Source organism: Callospermophilus lateralis, chromosome 7 (assembly GCF_048772815.1).
Source record: "Callospermophilus lateralis isolate mCalLat2 chromosome 7, mCalLat2.hap1, whole genome shotgun sequence".
Lineage (NCBI taxonomy): Eukaryota > Metazoa > Chordata > Mammalia > Rodentia > Sciuridae > Callospermophilus > Callospermophilus lateralis.
Window position 1 is genome coordinate 120,901,546 of NC_135311.1, and position 20,974 is coordinate 120,922,519.

The 20,974-nt window shown below is 42.6% G+C and overlaps 1 protein-coding gene across 2 annotated transcripts; it reads left to right on the forward strand.

Annotated features, from left to right (window-relative positions):
* Nucleotides 1-1,275: 1,275 nt before the first annotated feature.
* Nucleotides 1,276-20,963, forward strand: Sync (syncoilin, intermediate filament protein). 2 transcript variants are annotated; one of them, XM_076860821.1, is made up of 5 exons: nt 1,276-1,434; nt 6,766-7,942; nt 18,423-18,547; nt 18,713-18,789; nt 19,934-20,963. In XM_076860821.1, exons 1-5 carry the CDS (start codon nt 1,382-1,384, stop codon nt 19,942-19,944), a joined length of 1,443 nt encoding a protein of 480 aa, XP_076716936.1. In that variant the 5' UTR covers nt 1,276-1,381; the 3' UTR covers nt 19,945-20,963. The 2 variants fall into 2 exon arrangements, with proteins under 2 accessions (XP_076716936.1, XP_076716937.1); XM_076860822.1 differs by lacking the exon at nt 18,713-18,789.
* Nucleotides 20,964-20,974: the final 11 nt, after the last annotated feature.

Below are 20,974 nucleotides of genomic sequence, written 5' to 3' on the forward strand. Positions count from 1 at the left end.
CCAGTCACTGCAGCCGGCTCCCCATCCCCCACAGCCCACAAAGAACACACGACCACAGACATAATCGCCACACTTGATCTTGTGATCATAGTCACACATCCACACATCCACATACCCACATATGGGAACACAACCCCCACAATCTTGCACTCCACACACAAATCCAGGCCCCACCACTGTGGGTACCTTCATCACAATGCCCAAGCCCACACTCATTCAATACATGATTTTGCAACCCACCCCCAAACCCTGGTAATTGTTCTTCTGGTGATTGAGTCAAAATCACCCCAGACCCAGGGACTAAGTGGGAAAAAAAGGAATCAGGAGAATGCCTGAGACCCAGGTCTGGAAGGCCCGCAGCAGGTGTGTGTGTGTGTATGGTGCTGGGGATTGAACCCAGGGTCTTGTGCCTGGGAAGCAAGCACTCTACCAACTGAGCTATGTCCCCAGTTCCCTGCAGCAGCTTTTTCCTTGGGGGGGTGGGGAAGAGTTCAGTGTTGAAGTTTGACCCTGACACTAATGGGGCAAGAACTTGCGGGGAGATGATATCCCTCGAGGTTGACCAAAGCCAACTGAGTAGGGGTGACAGAGAACACTGGGATACCCCAGGACGGAAAGCGATGTTAAACACGGGCTCAACCGTAGCCTTAAACTCCTTGACAGTCCTCCCACAGTCCTTCTCTAACCCCAGCCAAGGGCTCCTAAGCCCCGGGCTGACCCCAGAGGCAAGGGGTGTGGCCGTTAACACACACACACACACACACACACACACACACACACACACACACACACACACCCCCCCCCGCCCCAACCAGCTCCCTACCCCACCCCTTCACGACAGCTGCGGGGCACTCGCAGGAGGTTGCGCTCCTATCCTCTGCGCTGGTTGGTTTCTGAGGGCGTCAACACTCCTAGACACAAACCTGATGGGGGTGCTGGTTCCCTCTGAGCACCCCTTCCCCAAACCTTGTTCCCCTACCCCGCGGGGCAGCAGAAGTTCTCTCCTGGGATTGCAGAGCCCTCCCCTTGACTCCCCCTATAACCCGGACCCCAGGAAGGGAAGATGGAGAGAAGGAAGGTTCAGGAAGATCTCGGGGCTGGCTGGTTTTGGAAAGGCCACTAGCCGCCCCTCACCCCTATCCCACGCCATCCCACCCCAACCGGCCTCTCCGGCAAGGGGCGGCCTCTCCCCGCCCCCAGGGCCTCGGCCCGCTCCCTCCTCCCGCAGGCTGGAGCCTGGGCCAAGTGGGCGCGCCCGGCCCGGGGCGGCCGGGATCCGGTGTCGGCTGCAGCTGGCAGTGCGGCGGGCGCGGGCGCCTGAGCAGCGGCCGGCGGGGCTAGCTATTAATAACGTGCCCGCTGAGCCCGGGGTCGCGCAGCCATGGCCAGCCCGGAGCTCCGGCGCGGCGGGGACGGCGCCGCCCAGGCCGCGAGGTAGGACAGTCCAAGCTTGTGTCGCCTCCCCTTTGGGGAGGGGGTGTTGGACGTATTCCCTTCCCCCACCCGCAGCCCCTTCACCAGGCTGGAGGTAGTGGTCCAGCCGGGGTGGGGCACGGGGCGGAGCCGCTCATCCAAGGGAGATGGGGAGCTCTGGCTCGGGGTCATGGGACCTTCCTTGATCAGTGGCTTTTTATAATCCCCCTCCCCCTCCCAAGGGCGCGTGAGAATTAACCCTTTCGGGCTATAATCTGCTCAAAATCAACCTGCCCATGTATCCAAAGACAATACTCGTTTTCTGTCATTCCTCAACGCCAAATGTCAACTGGGAATGTCAACTGGGGCAACCAGTTGTGAATTCGCTGGGTGAAGCCACTTGGTGCAAGGTTGGGCATTTGCCAATTTTAAGTTAAAAGTCTGGTCGGCAGCTTGTTCTCTCCTGTCTAATTGGGATGGGGGTGGGGAGGGTCTATTTACCCTGGAGCAGCAGGAGGGTTCTGGCTGGGCAGGGACTAGAAGGGACAGCTGCTACTCTGTCCACATTGTTAGCTTACCACTGGTTAGGGGAAGGGACCTGTGGCCAAGGGATTTGGGAATGAGTGGGGAGTGTTTTTGTTCCACCTCAGGCTGTAGCCCTGGGATTTTCCAGTGTACCAAGAAGGTGGAGGTACAAATATATACTCTTGACATCCCTCCACAGTCACATTCCTCATGTGGATCACATTCAATCGCCTGTACTGCTGTGTACACATAGAGGTGTACACAGAGTCAAATAGATGTAATCTTGCCTGCACAGTGTCACACACACACTCCCAGCCAAATCCCTGAGGAACAGACAGTGTTAGGGAGCTTCTGGAGTCGTCTGGGAACAGGGATAGAATGGCAGAAGCACACTGCCTGGGCTCAAGAAAGCCTGAGGTCAGGGGTCCTGGCCAAACTCATCCCTCTCCCCTTAGTCTCCCATAATGTGCTTCTTGCCCTGCTTGGTAGAGGCAGCTGTGTGAGCACAGCATCTGGTACCCTGGGTGGAGTGACAGCATGGCCTGAGAGTCAGGAAGCCTGGGTTCTACTCCAGCTTTGCCACTTGACCTTGGGTAAGTTTCCTCTTTGAAGATCAGTCATTTCTTCTTGCCTTCCTTTTAAGGACCCCACCCCTGGGAAGGAGAATATAACTGTTTTTAGGAAATTCACTATCAGTGAGACAGACACATGCACTTCGGTAATGCAAAGAACTGCGCGCAAGATGAGCTGCATTCAGTGTTGTGAGGACCTAGATGGATCTTGTTTGGGAAATAACTTCCCAGAGGAGATAAGAGTTTGAGCAAGTCTTGAAAGATAAATAGAAATTTCAGGAAATAGAAAGCTTTTTTTTTTTTTTTTTTTTTTTTTGGTGCTGGAATCCAACCTAGAGAGTCAATGCGTGTTAGGCAAGCACTCTATCCCTGAGTCACACCCTAGCTCTAAGATAGTTATTTTTGACCACTATGTTCCAAACTCTATTATATGTGCCATGCCACATTTACTTCTTCCAGACATCACACCTATGCTAGGCAGAGAGTGGTAAGTACTGTGGCCTTCTTTAGGCCTGTCTGCCATTGTATGAGTTGTGGAACTTCCAGTGAGTTCCTCATTTTCTTTGTGCTTCAGCTTCTTCATCTATACAATGGGGATAATAGAGGAATATTCTATAAGAAAGTATTCATGGGGCTAAGGTTGTGGCTCAGAGGTACAGCGCTCTTCTAGTATGCGTGAGGCACTGGGTTCAATCCTCAGCACCACATAAATGTAAAATAGAGATATTATGTCCACCTAAAAACTAAAAAAATAAATGTTTAAAAAAAAGATATTATGTCCACCTACAACTAAAAAAAATGTTTTGTTTTGTTTTTTTGTTTGTTTTTAAAGAAAGTACTCATGTATAATGCTTAGAATAGTACCTTGAGTGTGGTTAAATCATTCCAAGATGGAGGTCTCAGCAAGAGCATGATGGGAGGGCCATTGGCTGGGAAAGCAGGTCTCTGTTGAGTAGAAGAGTGGGCCTGGCTGACTGAGCAGGTGTGTCTTACTGGTGCCAGGAGCTTGACCTTTCTGTGTAGTACAGGGCTGTTCTCTAGGCAGGTGGTGTTCGCGAAGCTGCATTTCTCAGCCATTGGATCCTTCAGTCATTGTGGGCTCAGAGTGGGAAGTGTGAAAAGTTAACACATGTTCTGGGTTGTCAGGCATGGGGTGGGTTGCAGGAGTAATGTGAGCTGAGGCTAAAAAAGGTAAGTTGGAGCCACATGAAATTGTGAAGTGGAGCAACATTAGGGTGTAGCAAGTGAACTGTGGCCCTGTAGAGAATACATTGGGTGAGGACAGGGAAGAAGCCATTAGAAGGTTGGTACAGCTGAGTGTGGTGGCACATGCCTGTAATCCCAGCAAGTAGGGCAGCCGAGGCAGGAGGATTGCAAATTCACAGCCAGCCTATCAATTTAGCAAGACCCTGTCTAAAAATAAAAAGGGTTGGGGATGTAACTCAGTGGTGAAACACCCTGGGTTCAATCCCCAGTACCAGAGGTGGGGACAGGGAGAATATGATGGGGCTGCCCTATATTCTAAGGAAATCTTGGCTGCCTCAATAGGATTTTAGTGTCTATGGACTTCTGTTTTTTTGTTGTTGTTTTTTTTGTATAGGAGATCGAATCCAGGGACGCTCAACCACTAAACTTCATCCCCAACACTTTTTAAAATATTTTATTTAGAGACAGGGGTCTTTCTTAGTTGTTTAGGGCCTAAGTTGCTGAGGCTAGCTTGGAACTCCCAATCCTCCTACCTCAGCCTCCCAAACCACTGGGATTACAGGTGAGTGCCACCGCATCCGGCCACACCTGCTTTTAATACTCATCCTCAAGGGATAGTGACAATATGGAGCCTGGTCAGAGGAAGTGATTCAAATAAGGAGGACAGAGGAAACTTTGGTATGTATGCAGTAATTGAAAGGTAAATTAATTATCTTTTTATTTTTTGGTGTTAGGGATTGAACCTATGGGGCTTTGCGCATGCCAAGTACATGCTTGACCACTGGGCTATCTCCCTAGCCTCTGAGTTAGTTATCTTTAAGTGTTCAAAGAACATACGTGGAAAAGCAGAATTGTCTGATTCTAAAGGGAGAATCAAGTCCAGCAGGCAAGTATTGTAAGAAAGAAGTTTCTACTTCAACATTAGAATTTTACTCTACTATGAAGCACATAGTAGAGGTTCAGGTGTAAGTTTCTTGTCCTTGAAGTTATGTAAACAGATGAGACAGTGACTTTGAGGGGGTGTTTTTAGGGAATCAAAACAATGGACTGTGTGTGCAGAGGCACCAGATCAATACAGGAAAAGGAGCCTTGATTTGAGAATCTGCTGGAGTCTATGTCTTTGGTTTCTGTATTATTCTATCAGGAATATTGGTCTTTAGTTTTCTTTCCTTGATGCGACTTTGTCTGGTTTTAATACCTGGATTATATTGGCTTCATAGTTGTTTTTAGGACTGTGCCCTCCTTTTTTATTTCCAAGTACTTTGAGGAAGACAAGTGTTAGTTCTTCTTTAAAAATCTGGTACATCTCAGGGTTGGGGCTGTGGCTCAGTGGTAAAGCACTTGCCTTAGGATGTGTGAGGCACTGGGTTTCATCCTTAGCACCACATAAATAAATAAAATAAATGTACTGTGGGGCTGGGATTGTGGCTCAGTGGTAGAGTGCTTGCCTAGCACCGGCGGGACCCGGGTTCGATCCTCAGCACCACATAAAAATAAAGGTATTGTGTTGAGTCCATCTACACCTAAGAAATAAATATTTAAAAAAAAATAAATGTATTGTGTCCATCTGCAACTAAACAATATATATATTTTTAAAAATCTAGTAGATCTCAGCTGAGAATCCATCTTGTTCTGGGCTTTTCTTTGTTGGAAGACTTTGTTTTCAAATTTTTTTTTTTTACTTGTATATGGATACACAGCTTTATTTGATTGATTTATTTTTATATGTGGTGCTGAGGATCAAATCCAGTGCCTCACACATGCTAGGCAGGTGATGTACCAGCCCCAGCCCTGGAAGACTTTTTTTTTTTTTTTTTAAGTTACAGGTGAACCCAATATCTTTTTTTTATTTTTATGTGGCGCTGAAGATCAAACCCAGTGCCTCACGCATGTAGGTGAGTGCTCTACCTCTGAGCCACAACTTTTAATTGCTGCTCCAATCTCATTTGATATTGATCTGTTTAGGTTTTCTCTATTTTCCTGATTCAATGTGAGCAGCTCATATTTGTCTAGAGATTTGTCAGTGTCTTATAGATTTTCCAATTTATTGGCGTATAAATTTTCAAAATGATTTCTAATGATCTTCTGGATTACAGAAGTATCTGTGGTGATCTCTCCCTTTTCATCTCTAATTTGTTGATTTGGGTCTTCTCTCTTTTGGTTAGTTTGGCTAAGGATTTATCAATCTTAGTATCAATTATAGTAGAGGCTCAAGTGTGAGTTTCCTCTCCTTTAAATTATGTAAACAGAGATGAGATAGTGACTTTGAGGGGGTGCTATGAGGGGATCAAAACAATGGACCCTGTGTTCGGAGGGGGTAGATCAATAGAGGGAAGGGACCAGATAAGGGAATTTATGTTTCACAGAACTAACCCTTTGTTGCACTGATTCTTTGTATTATTTTTTTTATTCTCAATTTCATTAATTTTGGCTCTGATCTCCATTATTTCCTGTCTTCTACTGTATATATATGAATGTACCACAGTGAATTTCATCTTTATGTATATCTATAAAGCAGCAATTAAAAGAACAAAAAATAAATACAAGGAAGACAAGTAAAGGAAGGGGAATAGGGAGAGGGAGGAGGGGAGGGAAAGAGGAAGCATTGGGGACTCAAATGGAGCAAATTATATTTCATGCATGTATGATAATGTCAAAATGAATCCCACTACTATGTATATTATAATGTACTAATAAAGACATTAAAAAATTGACCTGTGGCTGATGGTTCTGTCAAAAACCATCCTACCATAGTTGGAACCCTTTCACTTTATTAATTAATTAATTTATTTGTGGTGCTGGGGATTAAATGCAGGGCCTTGTGCATGCGAGGCAAGTACTCTACCAACTGACTATATCCCCAGCCCTCATTTTATTTTTATTTATTTTAAAAATATTTTTTAGTTGTAGATGGTCACAATACCTTTATTTTATTTATTTTTATGTGGTGCTGAGGATCAAACCTAGTGTCTCACACGTTCTAGGCAAGCACTGTACCATTGAGCTATAACTACAGCTCCCCTTTCACTTTAAATAATTTATTTTGCAGAGAAACAAGAGCAGAGTCCAATTCTCCTCTTCAAGAAGAGAATCCTGAATCCTGGAATGAGTCCAAGACTGTGAACCCAGAAGTTACACTATCTTCGGAGGGAACTGTGAACCTAGAAGACATTCTTTACCTTGATGACACAGGAGACTTTGAAGAGACACCGCTCTACGTAGAAGAGACAGAGAAGCCAGAGGAGACACTTTATATTGAGGAGCCCAGGCAGCCAGAGTCACTGTATGTGGAAGAACTTGCAAGTCCAGAAGAGTACGTGGAAGAGACTGTGAAGCCAGATGAGATACAGTTTGTGGAGCAGACTGCAGAGCCAGCAAAGAGTCCCAGCCCAGGGCTGATTGTTTGTGATGGAGAGATGGTGGCAAAAGAAGAGAAATGTTGCCCTGAGGAGAGCCTCAGAGCAGGGTTAAGCCCCAGCACAGAGGACAACCTAAGCATGGCAGACCTGGAACTGCTAGAGGGCCGTTTCCAGCAGTGTGTGCAAGCAGTGGCCCAGCTGGAAGAGGAGCGGGATCAGCTCATCCATGAACTTGTGCTGCTCCGTGAACCAGCTCTGCAGGAGGTACAGCAAGTCCATCAGGACATCCTGGCTGCCTACAAGCTGCATGCCCAGGCAGAGCTGGAGAGAGATGGGCTCAGGGAGGAGATCAGGCTGGTCAAACAGAAGTTGTTCAAGGTGACCAAGGAATGTGTGGCCTACCAGTATCAGCTGGAGTGCCGCCAGCAGGATGTGGCTCAGTTTGCTGATTTCCGGGAAGTGCTAACTACTAGGGCAGCCCAGCTCTCAGAGGAACTGGGGCAACTCCGGGATGCCTATCAGAAGCAGAAGGAGCAGTTAAGGCAACAACTAGAAGCACCCCCAAACCAAAGGGATGGGCACTTTATCCAAGAAAGCCGCCGGCTGTCTGCCCAGTTTGAAAATCTCATGGCAGAGAACCGCCAGGGCCTGGAGGAGGAGTATGAACCTCAGTTGCTTCGGCTCCTGGAGAGGAAAGAAGCAGGGACCAAAGCTCTGCAGAAAACCCAGGCTGAGATCCAGGAGATGAAGGAGGCTCTGAGACCCCTGCAAGCAGAGGCCCGGCAGCTCCACCTACAAAACAGGAACCTGGAGGACCAGATCACACTTGTGAGGCAAAAACGAGATGAAGAAGTGCAGCAGTACAAGGTAGGCCCACTGGTTGTGAAAGGAAGAGAGGTCTTCTACCAGGAAGGAGAGGGTGGTCAGAATCTAATGTCTTTGGGCTTGGAGGATACTATCCTGTGTAGGAAGAACAATGTATCCTTTGGGGCCATTCACTCATGTCTTGACTCCATTCTTCATTCACCTCCTTCAGTCAGGCCTGTGTTAGGAGCTGAAATTACTTACGCTCTTTTAGTTTACACAGCATTTTCACACCAACTGTCTCATTTAATCTTTACATTAATACTACAAGCATTCTCATCTTTTAGATGAGGAGACTGATGCTGTATTTGAACCAACCCAACCCCACCCCAAGTATTTCAGTGCTCCTTCCTAGGTTTCTTTTTCTAATTCTAACTGAATAGTGAGTGAGTCACACTTGGGTATGTGGAGAGCTGGAGGGAATGAGGCCAGATGGAATGAATTCATCCCTCTTCTCCACCCTTAAGTCCCATCCATCCAACCTCTACCTTAAAGCTCTTCAGTCTTTAGACTGGGATGAAATCTATAAATCTCTATTCCTTTTTTTCCTTTTTTGTGCATGTCACCGTCTCCCTTGTATTCAAGTTATTTCTGATTAATTGTGAGCCAGTTCTAATCCCTTTTTAGAACAGTGGAATATAAATACTAAGTGAATAAACAATTACGTCTGCCTTTCCCATAGACTGTGGGCTTTGGGAAGGTAGCGGTGGTGTTTAACTTACCTCTATATTGTCTGCTACTCAGGGCTCAGGACACATCAGGTAAGTGTTGAGTTAGGTATTGCTGAGCACTATGAGACTTTGTTGTGGGACTTTGTATTTATTTTGAAGAGGCAAGGTCTTGCTGAATTTCTCAGGCTGGCTCCTAATTTGGCATTCACCTGCCTCATCTTCCCAAATAGCTGGGATTATAGGGATCTGCAACTGTGCCCAGCTGTGTGGGGCTTTTTCAATTTTTCTTTTGGTACTGGGGATTGAACCCATGCAGGGATGCTTTACTCCTGAATTACATTCCCAGTTCTCCCCTCCCCTGCTTTTTTCCCCCCAAAGACATAAACAAGAAACTTTTTATTAAAAAAAAAAAAATTGTACTGGGAATTGAATTCACGGGTAGGAATGCTTTATCACTGAGTTATAGTTGGTCAGTTGTAGTTGTTTTGTTCAGTCTATAGATTGGGATGAAATCTATAAATCTCTATACCTTATTTTCCTTTTCTGTGCGTGTCACCATCTCCCTTGTATTCAAGTTATTTCCGATTAAATATGAGCCATTCTAATCCAGTTCTAATTTGAGACAGGGTCTCACTAAGTTGCTTAGGGCCTTACTAAATTGCTGAGGCTGGCCTCAAACTTGTTATCCTCCTGCCTCCTCCTCCTGAGTTGCTACAATTATAGGCATGCATCACCACATTACAACTTAGAGGTTTATTTAGGAAAGCAGAGGGTACTTCTAGGGTAAATATGGGCTGTGAGGTGGTTTTGGGTAAAGCAAGGAATATACATTCAAGGGAGAATGTGGGCCAACTCCAAAGGGAGAAACAGCCCCAAGTCTTTGTTAATTTTGAGATAGGGTCTTGCTAAATTGCTGCAGATAGCATTGAACTTGTGATTCCTCTGTCACAACCTCTCAAGTCACTGTTAGGATTATAGACATGTGACACTGTGGCTGGCTGTATGGGGTCTTTCAGAGCAGTATTTTTTTTTTCATATTTAACAACATTTTATTATATAGTTTACAGAAAATTACATCAAATTTTATTTCACCAGTAATCTCAATTTTCCAGTCAGAGCAGTATTTTTGTCTCTTGAAATATGCCAGGTATGGAGGCATATACCTACAAACCCAGTGATTCTGGAGGCTGAGGCAAGAGAACCACATGTTCCAGGCCAGCCTGAGCCATTTAGGGAGACCCTGTCTCAAAATAAAGTTCTTATTATTTTTTTAAGGTACTGGGGATTGAACTCAGAACTGCTGTACCACTGAGCCACAAACCCAGCCCTTATTTTGTATTTTATTTAGAGACAGGGTCTCACTGTGTTGCTTTGTGCCTCGTTTTTGCTGAGGCTGGTTTTGAACTTGTGACCCTCCTGCCTCAGTCTCCCAAATTGCTGGGATTACAGGTGTGTGCCATTGCAACTGGCTCAAAATAAATGAAAAGAACTATGATACATTTCAGTAGCAGAACACTTTGCCTATGTGTGAGGTCCTGGGTTCAACCCCCAGACTGCTAAACCAAAGCCAAACACTTTATGCCTTCCTGGAGATTTTGGTGTATCCTTAAGGGAATATGTCCTCTATTAAAAATGGCTGCACTTACTTGATTAAATATTTTGTCCAGGTTTCTGTGTCTGTATTATGAAAACAATGGGGTTTGGTCATGCATGGGTATATTCCTTTCTTTGTGGGGGGTAGGGTACTAGGGATTGAACCGGAGTGGAGTGATTTACCATTGAGCTACATCCCCAGCCCTTCTTATTTTTGAGACAGAGTTTACTAAGTTGCTGAGGGTCACCTCAAACTTGCAATCCTCCTGCCTCAGTCTCCCCCAGTCGCTGGGATTATAGGTGTGTGTCACTGTACCCAGATGGATGTTTTAAAATTATTCATCAAACACTCACTCACCCAATACCCACATTGATTTTTTTTTTTTTAAGGAAGGGGGGTGGGAAGAGGGTGGAGAGAGAGAAAGAGGGGGAGAGAGGGGGAGAGAGAGGGAGGGAGGAGGACAGAGCGGGAGAGAGAGAAGTTGATTTTTTTTTATTGGTTCACAATGCTAGTGAAAGGGCAATTATTTATTCAGCCTAAGTACTGTCCCTAACAACTAAAACTCAAGTAGATATTATGTTAATAATTGTAACTCAGGGTAAAAAGTAATGGATATAAGAGATGTGCAAGTAAGAGGGCTATGGGATATTTTTAACTACAGGGTTAAATTAGAGAACTCATCATGGAAAAAGGTAGAATTTGAGCTATGAATTGTAGGAAGAATTTAGACCTGTGTTGTCCAGTGGAAATACAATGCAAATCACATATATATTTTAAATTTCCAGTAACTATATTAAAAAAGAAAAATAGGTGAAAGAAGTTTAAAAATGTGTGTGTGTGTGTGTGTGTGTGTGTGTGTGTACACAAATACATACACACACTTTTTGGAGGTAAAAGGCAGGGGGCTACTGGGGGGTTGAACTTAGGGACACTTTACCACTGAGCCACATTCCCAGTCCTTATTTTTTTTTTTAATAGGTATTTTATTAGAGACAGGGTCTCACTGAGTTGCTTAGTGCCTTGCTTTTGCTGAGGCTGGCTTTGAACTTGGCGATCCTCCTGCCTCAGCCTCCTGAGCTGCTGGGATTACAGGGGTGTGCTACCCAGTTCTTTTTTGAGACATAGTCTTGCGAAGTTGTCCAGGCTTGCCTTGATCTTGTGATCTTCCTAACTCAGTCTTTTGAGTTGCTGGAATTACAGGCATAAACCACTGAGCCTGGAAGTTTTAACATTTTATCTAACCCTAAATATCCAAAATATAATTAGTATCTTGGCTGCAGGTAAAAGGTGAAAAGCCGTTGTTAAGGTGAATTGTGAAGGTAGGTTGGGTTGGAGTACCTTGAAGTTTATTTAAAAAAATTTTATGGTACTGGGGATTGAACCCAGGGGTGCTCTACCACCAAATTATATCCCCAGTTCTCTCTCTTTTTTTTTTAAGTTGTAAATGGATCATTTATTTATTTATTTATAGGCGGTGCTGAGGATTGAACCCAGGGCCTCACATATGCCAGACAAGTGCTCTACCGCTGAGTCACAACTCCAGCTCCCCGTCCTCTTTTTTTGATACAGGCCTCAAACTTGCCATCCTCCTGCCTCACCCTCCCAAACTGCTTGTACAGGACTCTGAAACCCAAACTAATCATCTGGATTTTATTCAGTAGCCAATTGTATAATTAAAGACTTTTATTTATTTTTTAATTAAAGGCTTTTAATTAGGAGTAACATATATCATTCTCTACTATTAGAAAGTACTGGTGGCAGTGTGAAAATGGGCCAGACCAAGGGCAAAGGAGGCTACTTAAGAAGTTATTGTAGGGCTGGGGATCTAGCTTAGTTGGTAGAGTGCTTGCCTTGCATGCAGAAGGCCCTGGGTTCAATCCTCAGCAACACACACACACAATAATAATAAAGTCTTAAAAAAAAAAAGATAGCTGTAATCCCAGTGGTGAGGCACTAAGTAACTCAGTGAAACCCTGTCTCTAAATAAAATACAAAGTAGGGGTGAGGATGGGGCTCAGTGGTCGAGTATCTCCCTGAGTTCAATTCCCAGTACCAAAAAAAGGAAGCTATTCTAGGTGAGATTATAACCAATGGTGCAATGGTGGTGGGACTAAAAGGGGGTTTCCAGAACAACTATAGCTAGGGACCTGTAATCCCACCAATCCCAGTGACTTGGTGGCTGAAGCAGGAAGATCACAAGTTTTAGGCCAAACTGGGCAATTTAGTGAGACCCTCCCTGTCACAAAATAAAAAGGACTGGGGGTGTGGCTCAGTGTTGAGCACCCTTGAATTCAATCCTCAGTACCAATAAATAACAATTGCCAAATAAACTTGGTGATTTGATGAGACATCAAAGAGGAGGCTAAAATTTCAAGCAAGGATAACTAAGATGGTAATGCCATAAAATGGGAATTTTCTGCTTTAATTTTTTGACATAGCACCAGTTATTTTCCCCAGTGATTTCCAGCACTTTACTGGGTTTGTTTCATATCTTATGATCTGTTCAGCTTTCTAAGGAGTTAAATGACACATACCCTTGATGTGAGTTTCTGCTATCACTTATACCATAAGTTAAACAGGAATCAGGGTTTAAAGGACCTAATTCTTCTTTTTTGAAATGGCTTTCTAAAATGTATTTGTCAAAGTTTTTCCTATTTTCATCTGATTACTTTTCAAGGGTGCTCCTTTAATTCTTAGACTGTGCTCTTAGAATTTGCAGTTCATGAGGGATACCAGATAAAAGTAATACATTTCATAAAACCTAAGCATTAATTTCAAGATGCTAAAATGTGAAAGTCTTGGAAGCACTTTCCTGAAATCCCAAAATTTTGGAAGGCTGATGCAGGAGGATGGCAAAATCAAGTCCAACCTGGGAAACTTAATAAGATCATCTCAAAATGAAAAAAAAAAAAAAAAAAGAGCAGGGAATGTTGCTCAGTGGTAAAAGTGCCTTTGAGTTCCATCATCAGTACCAGAAAAAAAAAAAAGTGAAAATCTTAATGAAATCAATGAAATGATACACTTCAATGTGACAAACAGTGTTAACTGTTGTAGTAATAAAGCATTTTATCAATGACAACAGGTATGCTTACTCCTACCTGTGGAAAAAAGGAGAAATTTTAGAGGATTAGTAATAGCCAATCATTCACTTATACCTCTATTAGGGAGATCTGAAGTATTTGGAAAATTATAAAATGGAGGGGACACTGAAGTCCTTTGTCCAGAGTTATTCAGCTTGTGAGTGAGGCTGTAATCCTGAGCAATTTGGCCCAAGTCCACACTCAATGAATTCTTCAGAGCTGCGCCTTGAAGAAGTCATTGAGAAGGTAGGGAACTGTATTCTAGACAGAGGGAACAGTTCATATAAAAGCAAAGAGATGCAAAAGGACACTTCGTTTTGGGAAGTGAGCTCAGTGTGGCTGAATCACAAAGAAATCAAGCAGTAGGCATGAAGCTGGGGAGGCAGACTGGGACCAGAGTGTAAAAAGATTTTCTCTGAAGGCAGACCCTTTCGAAAAACAAATTTTACTAGGTAAGCACTCTTATCATTGAGCTACTCCCCCAGCACTTTATTTTATACACAATAGGTGAAAGAGCAGCAAGGGCACTTGTTTGGCCCCTGCCTGGCCTTCCACCAACAGTTTTTCTCTAGAAAGAGCCTGCCATCTCTGAATGACAAAAATGGAGTTGCAGGAGTATGAACTCAAAACAGCAAATTCTGGCTCAATAACTAACTGGGAAACTAGATGCTTAAGCTCTGTGGTTCAGCTCCCTCACATATAAAATGGGATCAAATCACAAGGTTGCAAGGAGTGAGCTAATAAGTTAGTATCTAACAAAGCTTTTGCACAGCTATATGCACTCCTGAGGCAGCACTTTGGATGGTAAGTTGAGAGTGTGGAAAGACCACTTAGATCTTATGAGAGAATATGGAGGTTTTTGAGATCAAACTGGTAGGATTTGGTGACAGCTTGCAGTAGGTGGGATGGGAGATTTGCTGAGGATGATATCAAAGTTTTTAGTTTAATCACTGCTTTAATATGGAATATATTTACCATCGGCATATTTCATACCAACAAACGTAGGGCACTAGATGTGGTAAGACATAAGAACCTACAATCAGATTTGGGAGTACACATGGGTTACCAAAAAAAAAAAAAAAAAAAAAGGCAATGTAATAAGGGGGCAGATGCTAAAAGCCACGGCCACATTTCCTTTCACCCTCACAACCAACTTTATTTTAGCCATCCCTAAATCACCTGCAGTTCCAGTGAGACACCACATTTCCCACAATTTCATGCCTGGTACCTTTTTTTTTTTTTTTTTTTTTTTGGTGGTAGTGGAAAAAGGGATTGAACACTGGGCTATATCCCCTGGCTTTTCTTTTTCAATTTTGAGTCAGGGTCTTGCCAACTTGTGAGGCTGACATCAAACTTGCAATCCTTCTGCCTTAGCCTATTCATTACCTAATTCTTTTTTGGACCCTTATTTACTTTTTATATGTAGTGCTGAGATCAAACCCAGTGCTTCACACATGCCAACCCCTGTTACCTAATTCTTACTCTTCTTTAAGCCCTTGTCTGATTCGTCCTGTTTTCCATACTATTTTTTTTTTTTGTAGTTGTAGATGGACAGCATGCCTTTAATATGCTTTTATGTGGTGTTGAAGATCAAACCCAGTGCCTCACATGTATAAGGCAAGCACTCTGCCATTGAGCTACAGCCTCAACCCCTCCCTAATAATTGTTTTTTAAATATTTATTTTTTTAGGTGTAGATGGACACAATATCTTTATTTTTTTTAATTTTTTTTTTTGTTTTGTTTTAGGTGGACACAATATCTTTATTTATTTTTATGTGGTGCTGAGGATTGAACCCAGTACCTCGCACATGCCAGGCCATCGCGCTACCACTTGAGCCACAACCCCAGCCCCACAATACCTTCATTTTACTTATTGTTGATGGACCTTTGTTTTGTTTATATGTGGTACTAAGAATCGAACCCAGTGACTCACACATGGTAGGCAAGTGCTCTGCCATCCCAACCCAATACCTTTATTTTTATGTGGGGCTGAGGATCGAACCCGGGCCCTGCCCGTGATAGGCAAGTGCTCTACTGCTGAGCCACAATATCAGTCCCCTAATAATTCTTATTGTGCAACAGATGCCTTTTAAAAAAAAATATTAATTTTTTTTTATTTTAGGTGGACACAATATTTTTATGTGGCACCAAGAATGGAACCCAGTGCCTCACGCATGCTAGGCCAGTGCTTTACCACTTGAGCCACATCCCCAGCCCTGCCCTTCTTGTTTTCAAAGCACCTATTACATGTTACTATTGTTCTCTCCATGCCCCTCTCCTGAGATAGAGAATGTACCTTTTCTGACTTCAGCTTGAGTAAGTACCTATGTAGAAACTATTAGGAATACTGCCAAAAGAAAGCACACCTTTGTCAGATTTGGTTTGGGGACTACTATAGAGACACGTACTAATCCTCAGATAATGGGTAAAGTGTAGGCAGGGGAAGGCAGAGAATGAGTTTGTCTTGGTGATAAGTAGCAAGGAGCAAAGGCATTACCAACTTAACTGACATGCAAACTATAGTGTCATTTTTTCTAATGGCCACATTAAAAATGTAAGAAACATGTGAAGCCAAATATGGTGGCTCACACATTCAATCTCAGCAACATGGGAGGTTGAGGCAAAATAATAAGTTTGGGGCAAAGACTCAGCAACTCATATGAAAAGATCCTGTCTCAAAACTAAAAAATAAAAAAGGCGGTAGGGTATAACCAGGTGAGGGGATACATACCTGTAATCCTAGTGGCGCAGGAGAAACTTGGATTCAAAGCCAGCCTGAGCGACTTAGCGAGATCCTAAGCAACTCAGCAAGACCCTGTCTCTAAAATATAAAAAAAGGACTGGGGATGTGGCTCAGTGGTAAAGCACTCCTGGAACCAAAAAAAAAGGGGGGGGGCTAGAATGCAACTCAGTAACAAAACGCCCTTGGGGTTCAATCCCCAGTATCCCCCCTACCCCGAAAAAAAGATGAAATTAATCCAACATAAAAATGTACTTACTTCAACATAAATATTTTACTATTATTCTTAGAAATCTATTTTATTTACATCCACAGCACAGCTCAATTCAGACTAGCTATATTTCAAATACTCAACCACATATTAGTGGCTTCCCTATTGGGACAGCTCAAGGTGAGAGAAAAATATTCTCATGGAAGAATGGATCCAGGAGATTACAGGTGTACCCCACCACACCCAGCTATGTTGGAGGCTGGGGCAAGAGGATTACAAAATCTAAGGCCAGCTTTGGTAATTTATACCCCCTCCCCCCAAAAAAAAAGTAATGTAGGTTCAAACCAAAGGTCCTGAATGCCCCCTAAATAAAATAGAAAGCTTTAGGATTTTGAGATAAAACAATTTTTATTTAATTTTGGACAGGGTTCTCTCACTAATTTGCTGAGGCTGGCCTTGAACTTGCATTCTACCTCAGCCCCCCATTGCTGGGATTACAGGTATGCACCTCCATGCCCAGCTAGCAGCACACTACATAGGATTAAAACTGAAGACAGTCCTCACTGCCACTATATGGATTCATTTCAGTGAGGCTGTTCCAGTCTGTTAGAGCTAATTTCTGGTGGTACAGACTGCTTTCACAACCACATATTTCTGTCTCACCAATAGATTTGCTAGGTAATGAGGCGTGGTAAATCAGGGCAGCAGTGTAAAGATGGCTCCCTTCAGATGACACTTGGTTGGTAAGGTTGCATCTTTTTAGAGTTGTGCCCAGGCATGGTGGGGTACTAAAAGAAATAGCCTTTGATAGTGCTGACAAAAGCTGAGATTCAGCAAAATCATCAAATGAAGATTCATGTACCATAGGTACAGTATTCACGGCTGTCTCAGAACAGTTTATTTAGATCCCTCTAATAATAGCATGTGCCCCAACTGGATACTATTTAGTATTCTTCAGTCTGCCCCTTTACAATATACCTTTCCATGTCAACACCCTTTCCCTCCCCCAGGGCTTTAAGGTTCCAAGCCAGTTACCAGCTAAACCAAAGACTTATTTGCCTGATATCTGCCTTACTGCCTTTCCAGGCATTAATCTGAGGCAGGGACAATTTATAGAATGCACCTCAGACTGTTCTTGGCAGAAAAGGAAGTGGACACTTATCTTGGGGGCTGAAGGGACTCCTCCTAGGCATAGTATCACATTTTCCAACTTAGAACTTTTTTTCCATTACTCTGGATCAAACCCAGGGGTGCTTAGCCTGAGTTAAAGTAGGACCAGCTCCTACTTTTTCTTAATTAAGAAAAAAAAAACAACAAAAAGATCCTTTAAGACAGGATCCTGCTAAGTTCTCAGGCTGGCCTTAAACTTGGGATCTTCTGAGTATCTACATTAGAGGCACGTGCCACCACAGCTGGCCCAACTTAGAACTTTTGAACAAGGCTGGAGATGTAGCTAAGAGGTATAGCACTTACCTAGCATGTACAAGGCCCTGGGTTTGATCCCCAGAACTACCCTTTTTATTTTAAGACAGGGTCCAAGTTGCTTAGAACCTTGCTAAATTGCTGAGGCTGATTCTGAACTTGCTCCTTCTACCTCTCAGCCTCCTGGCCTCTGGGTTTTACAGGTATATGCTGCCATGCAAGGCCCCAGCATTACATTAAAAAAAAAAAAAAAAAAAATCTACACACACATTTTTTTTTTTCCTCATACAAATGTTGAATTTGGTTTCAGTATTGAAATAATCTTTAAAACCTGAAGTCTGGTAAACAATTTATGAAGGAAGTACAGATAAATCCTTAATGTCCTTTAAGCCTTTACAAAGATAAAAATAAACTTTAATAGGTTCCTAAAAGGAAAAGTAGTTAGAGGAAAAAATTTTAAGAATGTCAGCCAGTTGCTGGGGCCTTGAATTCTTAATCCTCTGCCTCACCTCCTGAGGGGCTGGGGATTACAAGCATGAGCTACCACCCTCAGTCAAGCCACCATTTTCTAAAGCAGTTCACTATGTTAAAATACAACCTATTTGATGTTAAGTTGCCTAACTTTTACTATCAAGATGATACAAGTCTCAACACTGCTGTGAAGATTAAACAATGTACAAGAAAAGAAAGTGATTTATAAACTATGATGAGTAACATCAAATTTTTGTTGGCTCATTAGAAATATTCTTGGCCTTTCCATGCAGGAACAGCTGGAGGAAATGGAAGAACGACAGAGGCAGTTAAGAAGTGGAGTGCAACTCCAGCAACAGAAGAACAAAGAGATGGAGCAGCTAAGGATCAGTCTTGCTGAAGAGCTCTCAACTTATAAGTCAGTTTTTGCTGCCACTCAAATCTCATCTAACATTAGTTGAGGGGAGGGGGAAGGCTCAGGAAAAATTTCACTTCACAGTAGAAAACAAAAAATGATTTGGGAAATGATTTTCAAATTGTGCTCATCCAGGAACAGATGGAAAATGGCTCTCTCTTTTTAAAGGGCTATGCTTCCCAAGAGCCTGGAACAGGCTGATGCTCCCACTTCTCAGGCAGGTGGAATCGAGACACAGTCTCAAGGTGATCTTTGTGGGTAATAGAGTGGTATTTGTGTTTCTGGTTTTCTAACAATACTAATTATTGTCTTTTTCCCCCCCACCCCTAATATGACCTAATTACCATTAGGAAATCTGTAAACAGATAAAACACCTAGGCTCTGAGCATTCTCAGTTCTTTACCCTACCCCACCCACACCTCCTGTTCAGTTTCCTCAGTATAAATCAGAAGGCAGCTGTGATATCAAATTCAGACTATGACAAAGGTGGCCAACAAGAGGGCTAAATTAAGTAAGTCATAAAGTTGTATTTCACAGACTTAACTTAGGGCCTAGCGAAACTGAAAGTATTTTTTTTAATAATGAATTATTCCAGACCCCTGGTATCTTATAACATGTCTTATGTAAAGTCTTATTCTTATTCATGTCTTATTCTTTATGTAAAGTCTAAATTCCCTTAAAAAGTCTGTCAGTTGTGTACTGTATCAATGCCCATTTCTTCCATTTATTTCCTACTTAAATTTACATCTTGGATACAAAATCACAACTATCGGAGCCAATGCTCCTTACTTTCTAGGACTTTCTTTTACTGTGTCTTATCTAGATATAATTTATTATGCTTATTGTTGGATTAACTACAAATTGGGGGCAATGATCTGTCAAGTACCTCTGTATGAACAGGAAAAAAAAGACAATGCTCATTTCTGAAGAAATGAAATGAAAGTGGCCAGGTACAGTGGCATGTGCCTGTAATCCCAGCGGCTCAGGAGGCTGAGGTAGGAGTTAGGAGTATCCAAAGTTTGAGGCCAGTCTCAGCAATGTACTAAGGCCCTGTCTCAAAATAAGGCCAGGGATGTGGCTTAGTGGTAAAAGCCCCTCTGAGTTCAATTCCCCAGGACTGGGAAGAGGGGGGAAAAATACTCATGTGAAGTATTCCTGAGAGAAATTTTAACTACCTCAGTCTTCACCATCATATAGATAACCATTTGTTGTTTTGCAAATATGAGGCTTCTAAATATTTGCTAGGGCAACGTCACCCCTGATCATATGTAAATTATATTTCTCAACATAGCCTTTATAAACTAACTTTAGAAGTTCAATATTTCTAATGGTAGCATTTAAGTTGTAGAAAGTATAAACTTAATCTTTTTCTTTTCTTTAACCTTACAGGGGCTGTTTAGAAATGTATGGCCAAATCTGTAATCCAGAAACAAAAAAAACTTATTAGCAAAGGATCACTGAATACCCTTGTGACACACTTCTTCCCAAACCGACAAGAGTACCAGAATTTGATGAGCAATTCACCTGTGGAAATTGCAAATATTGGCTGAACTGTATAAAAAGATTTTAGGAGTGGCTGGAAGCAGAACACCAGTCAACTTTTAGCTGGATCCTATTTTGTAGGCTGCTGATACTGATCTCAATACACTGAGGAATGGAAAAATGCCTTTTATCTGCCAGCAGCAACCCTCACATGCAGAGTAAATGATGAATGTATGGACACTTCTTGAAGTATTGTGAAAATTGTATTTGCCTTATGTTTACCCAAACCAAAAACATGTGTGGAACACAACGGGGGTCAAAAAGACAACTGATTTTCCTTATGTGGGTTTATAGTTAGAATTCTTTGGTGCCATGAGTGTTAGATTTTAAATGAATCCTCTTATATAGTTTACTTTTTCTTAAGGGCTATACATATTCACATGGTATATTCTTAAAATTTGTGTCAAAATAATTTTCACTATACTCTGAAATAACTAACTGACTTGGAGAAAAGGAACCCATCCAGATTTGAACCTCATGGTGTAAGATTTCAGATTTCCCAAAGAGCTTTAGAGTTTTGGGGTCTATTCTGCCAAAACAAAACTAAATGACTGAAAACAATCAGGCATGTTATCTTGTTTTGGCATTTGGTGATAAAGGATTTTAGAACCTGTTGTTTCTAACCTCTAAGTACAAACTCCAGTGAAAAACATACTAGGGAGAGGCAACCCTGTGAGATAAGCCTTAAACACCTTTCCCAAATTTAAATTCTGCCTTAAACCACACTGCCTTTGAAAATTTTTAAAAGAGTCTGTGTTGTTCTCTGGGGTCAGACTTCAAAAAGATGTCATTTTATTGCACATTAGTCTGTATATCTCTAGTTCTGTGTCTTATGTCTTGCACTTTTCCCTAGGAAGGAGTAAAGCTCTTTTCTATAGCTCTTGGCCT

Coding starts and splice junctions, on each gene's coding strand:
- Sync (XM_076860821.1), top strand. CDS start 1,382: ATGGCCAGCCCGGAGCTCCGGCGCGGCGGGGACGGCGCCGCCCAGGCC. Junction 7,943..18,422: donor AAGAAGTGCAGCAGTACAAG/GTAGGCCCACTG, acceptor CTTTCCATGCAG/GAACAGCTGGAGGAAATGGA. Junction 18,548..18,712: donor GAAGAGCTCTCAACTTATAA/GTCAGTTTTTGC, acceptor CTCTTTTTAAAG/GGCTATGCTTCCCAAGAGCC.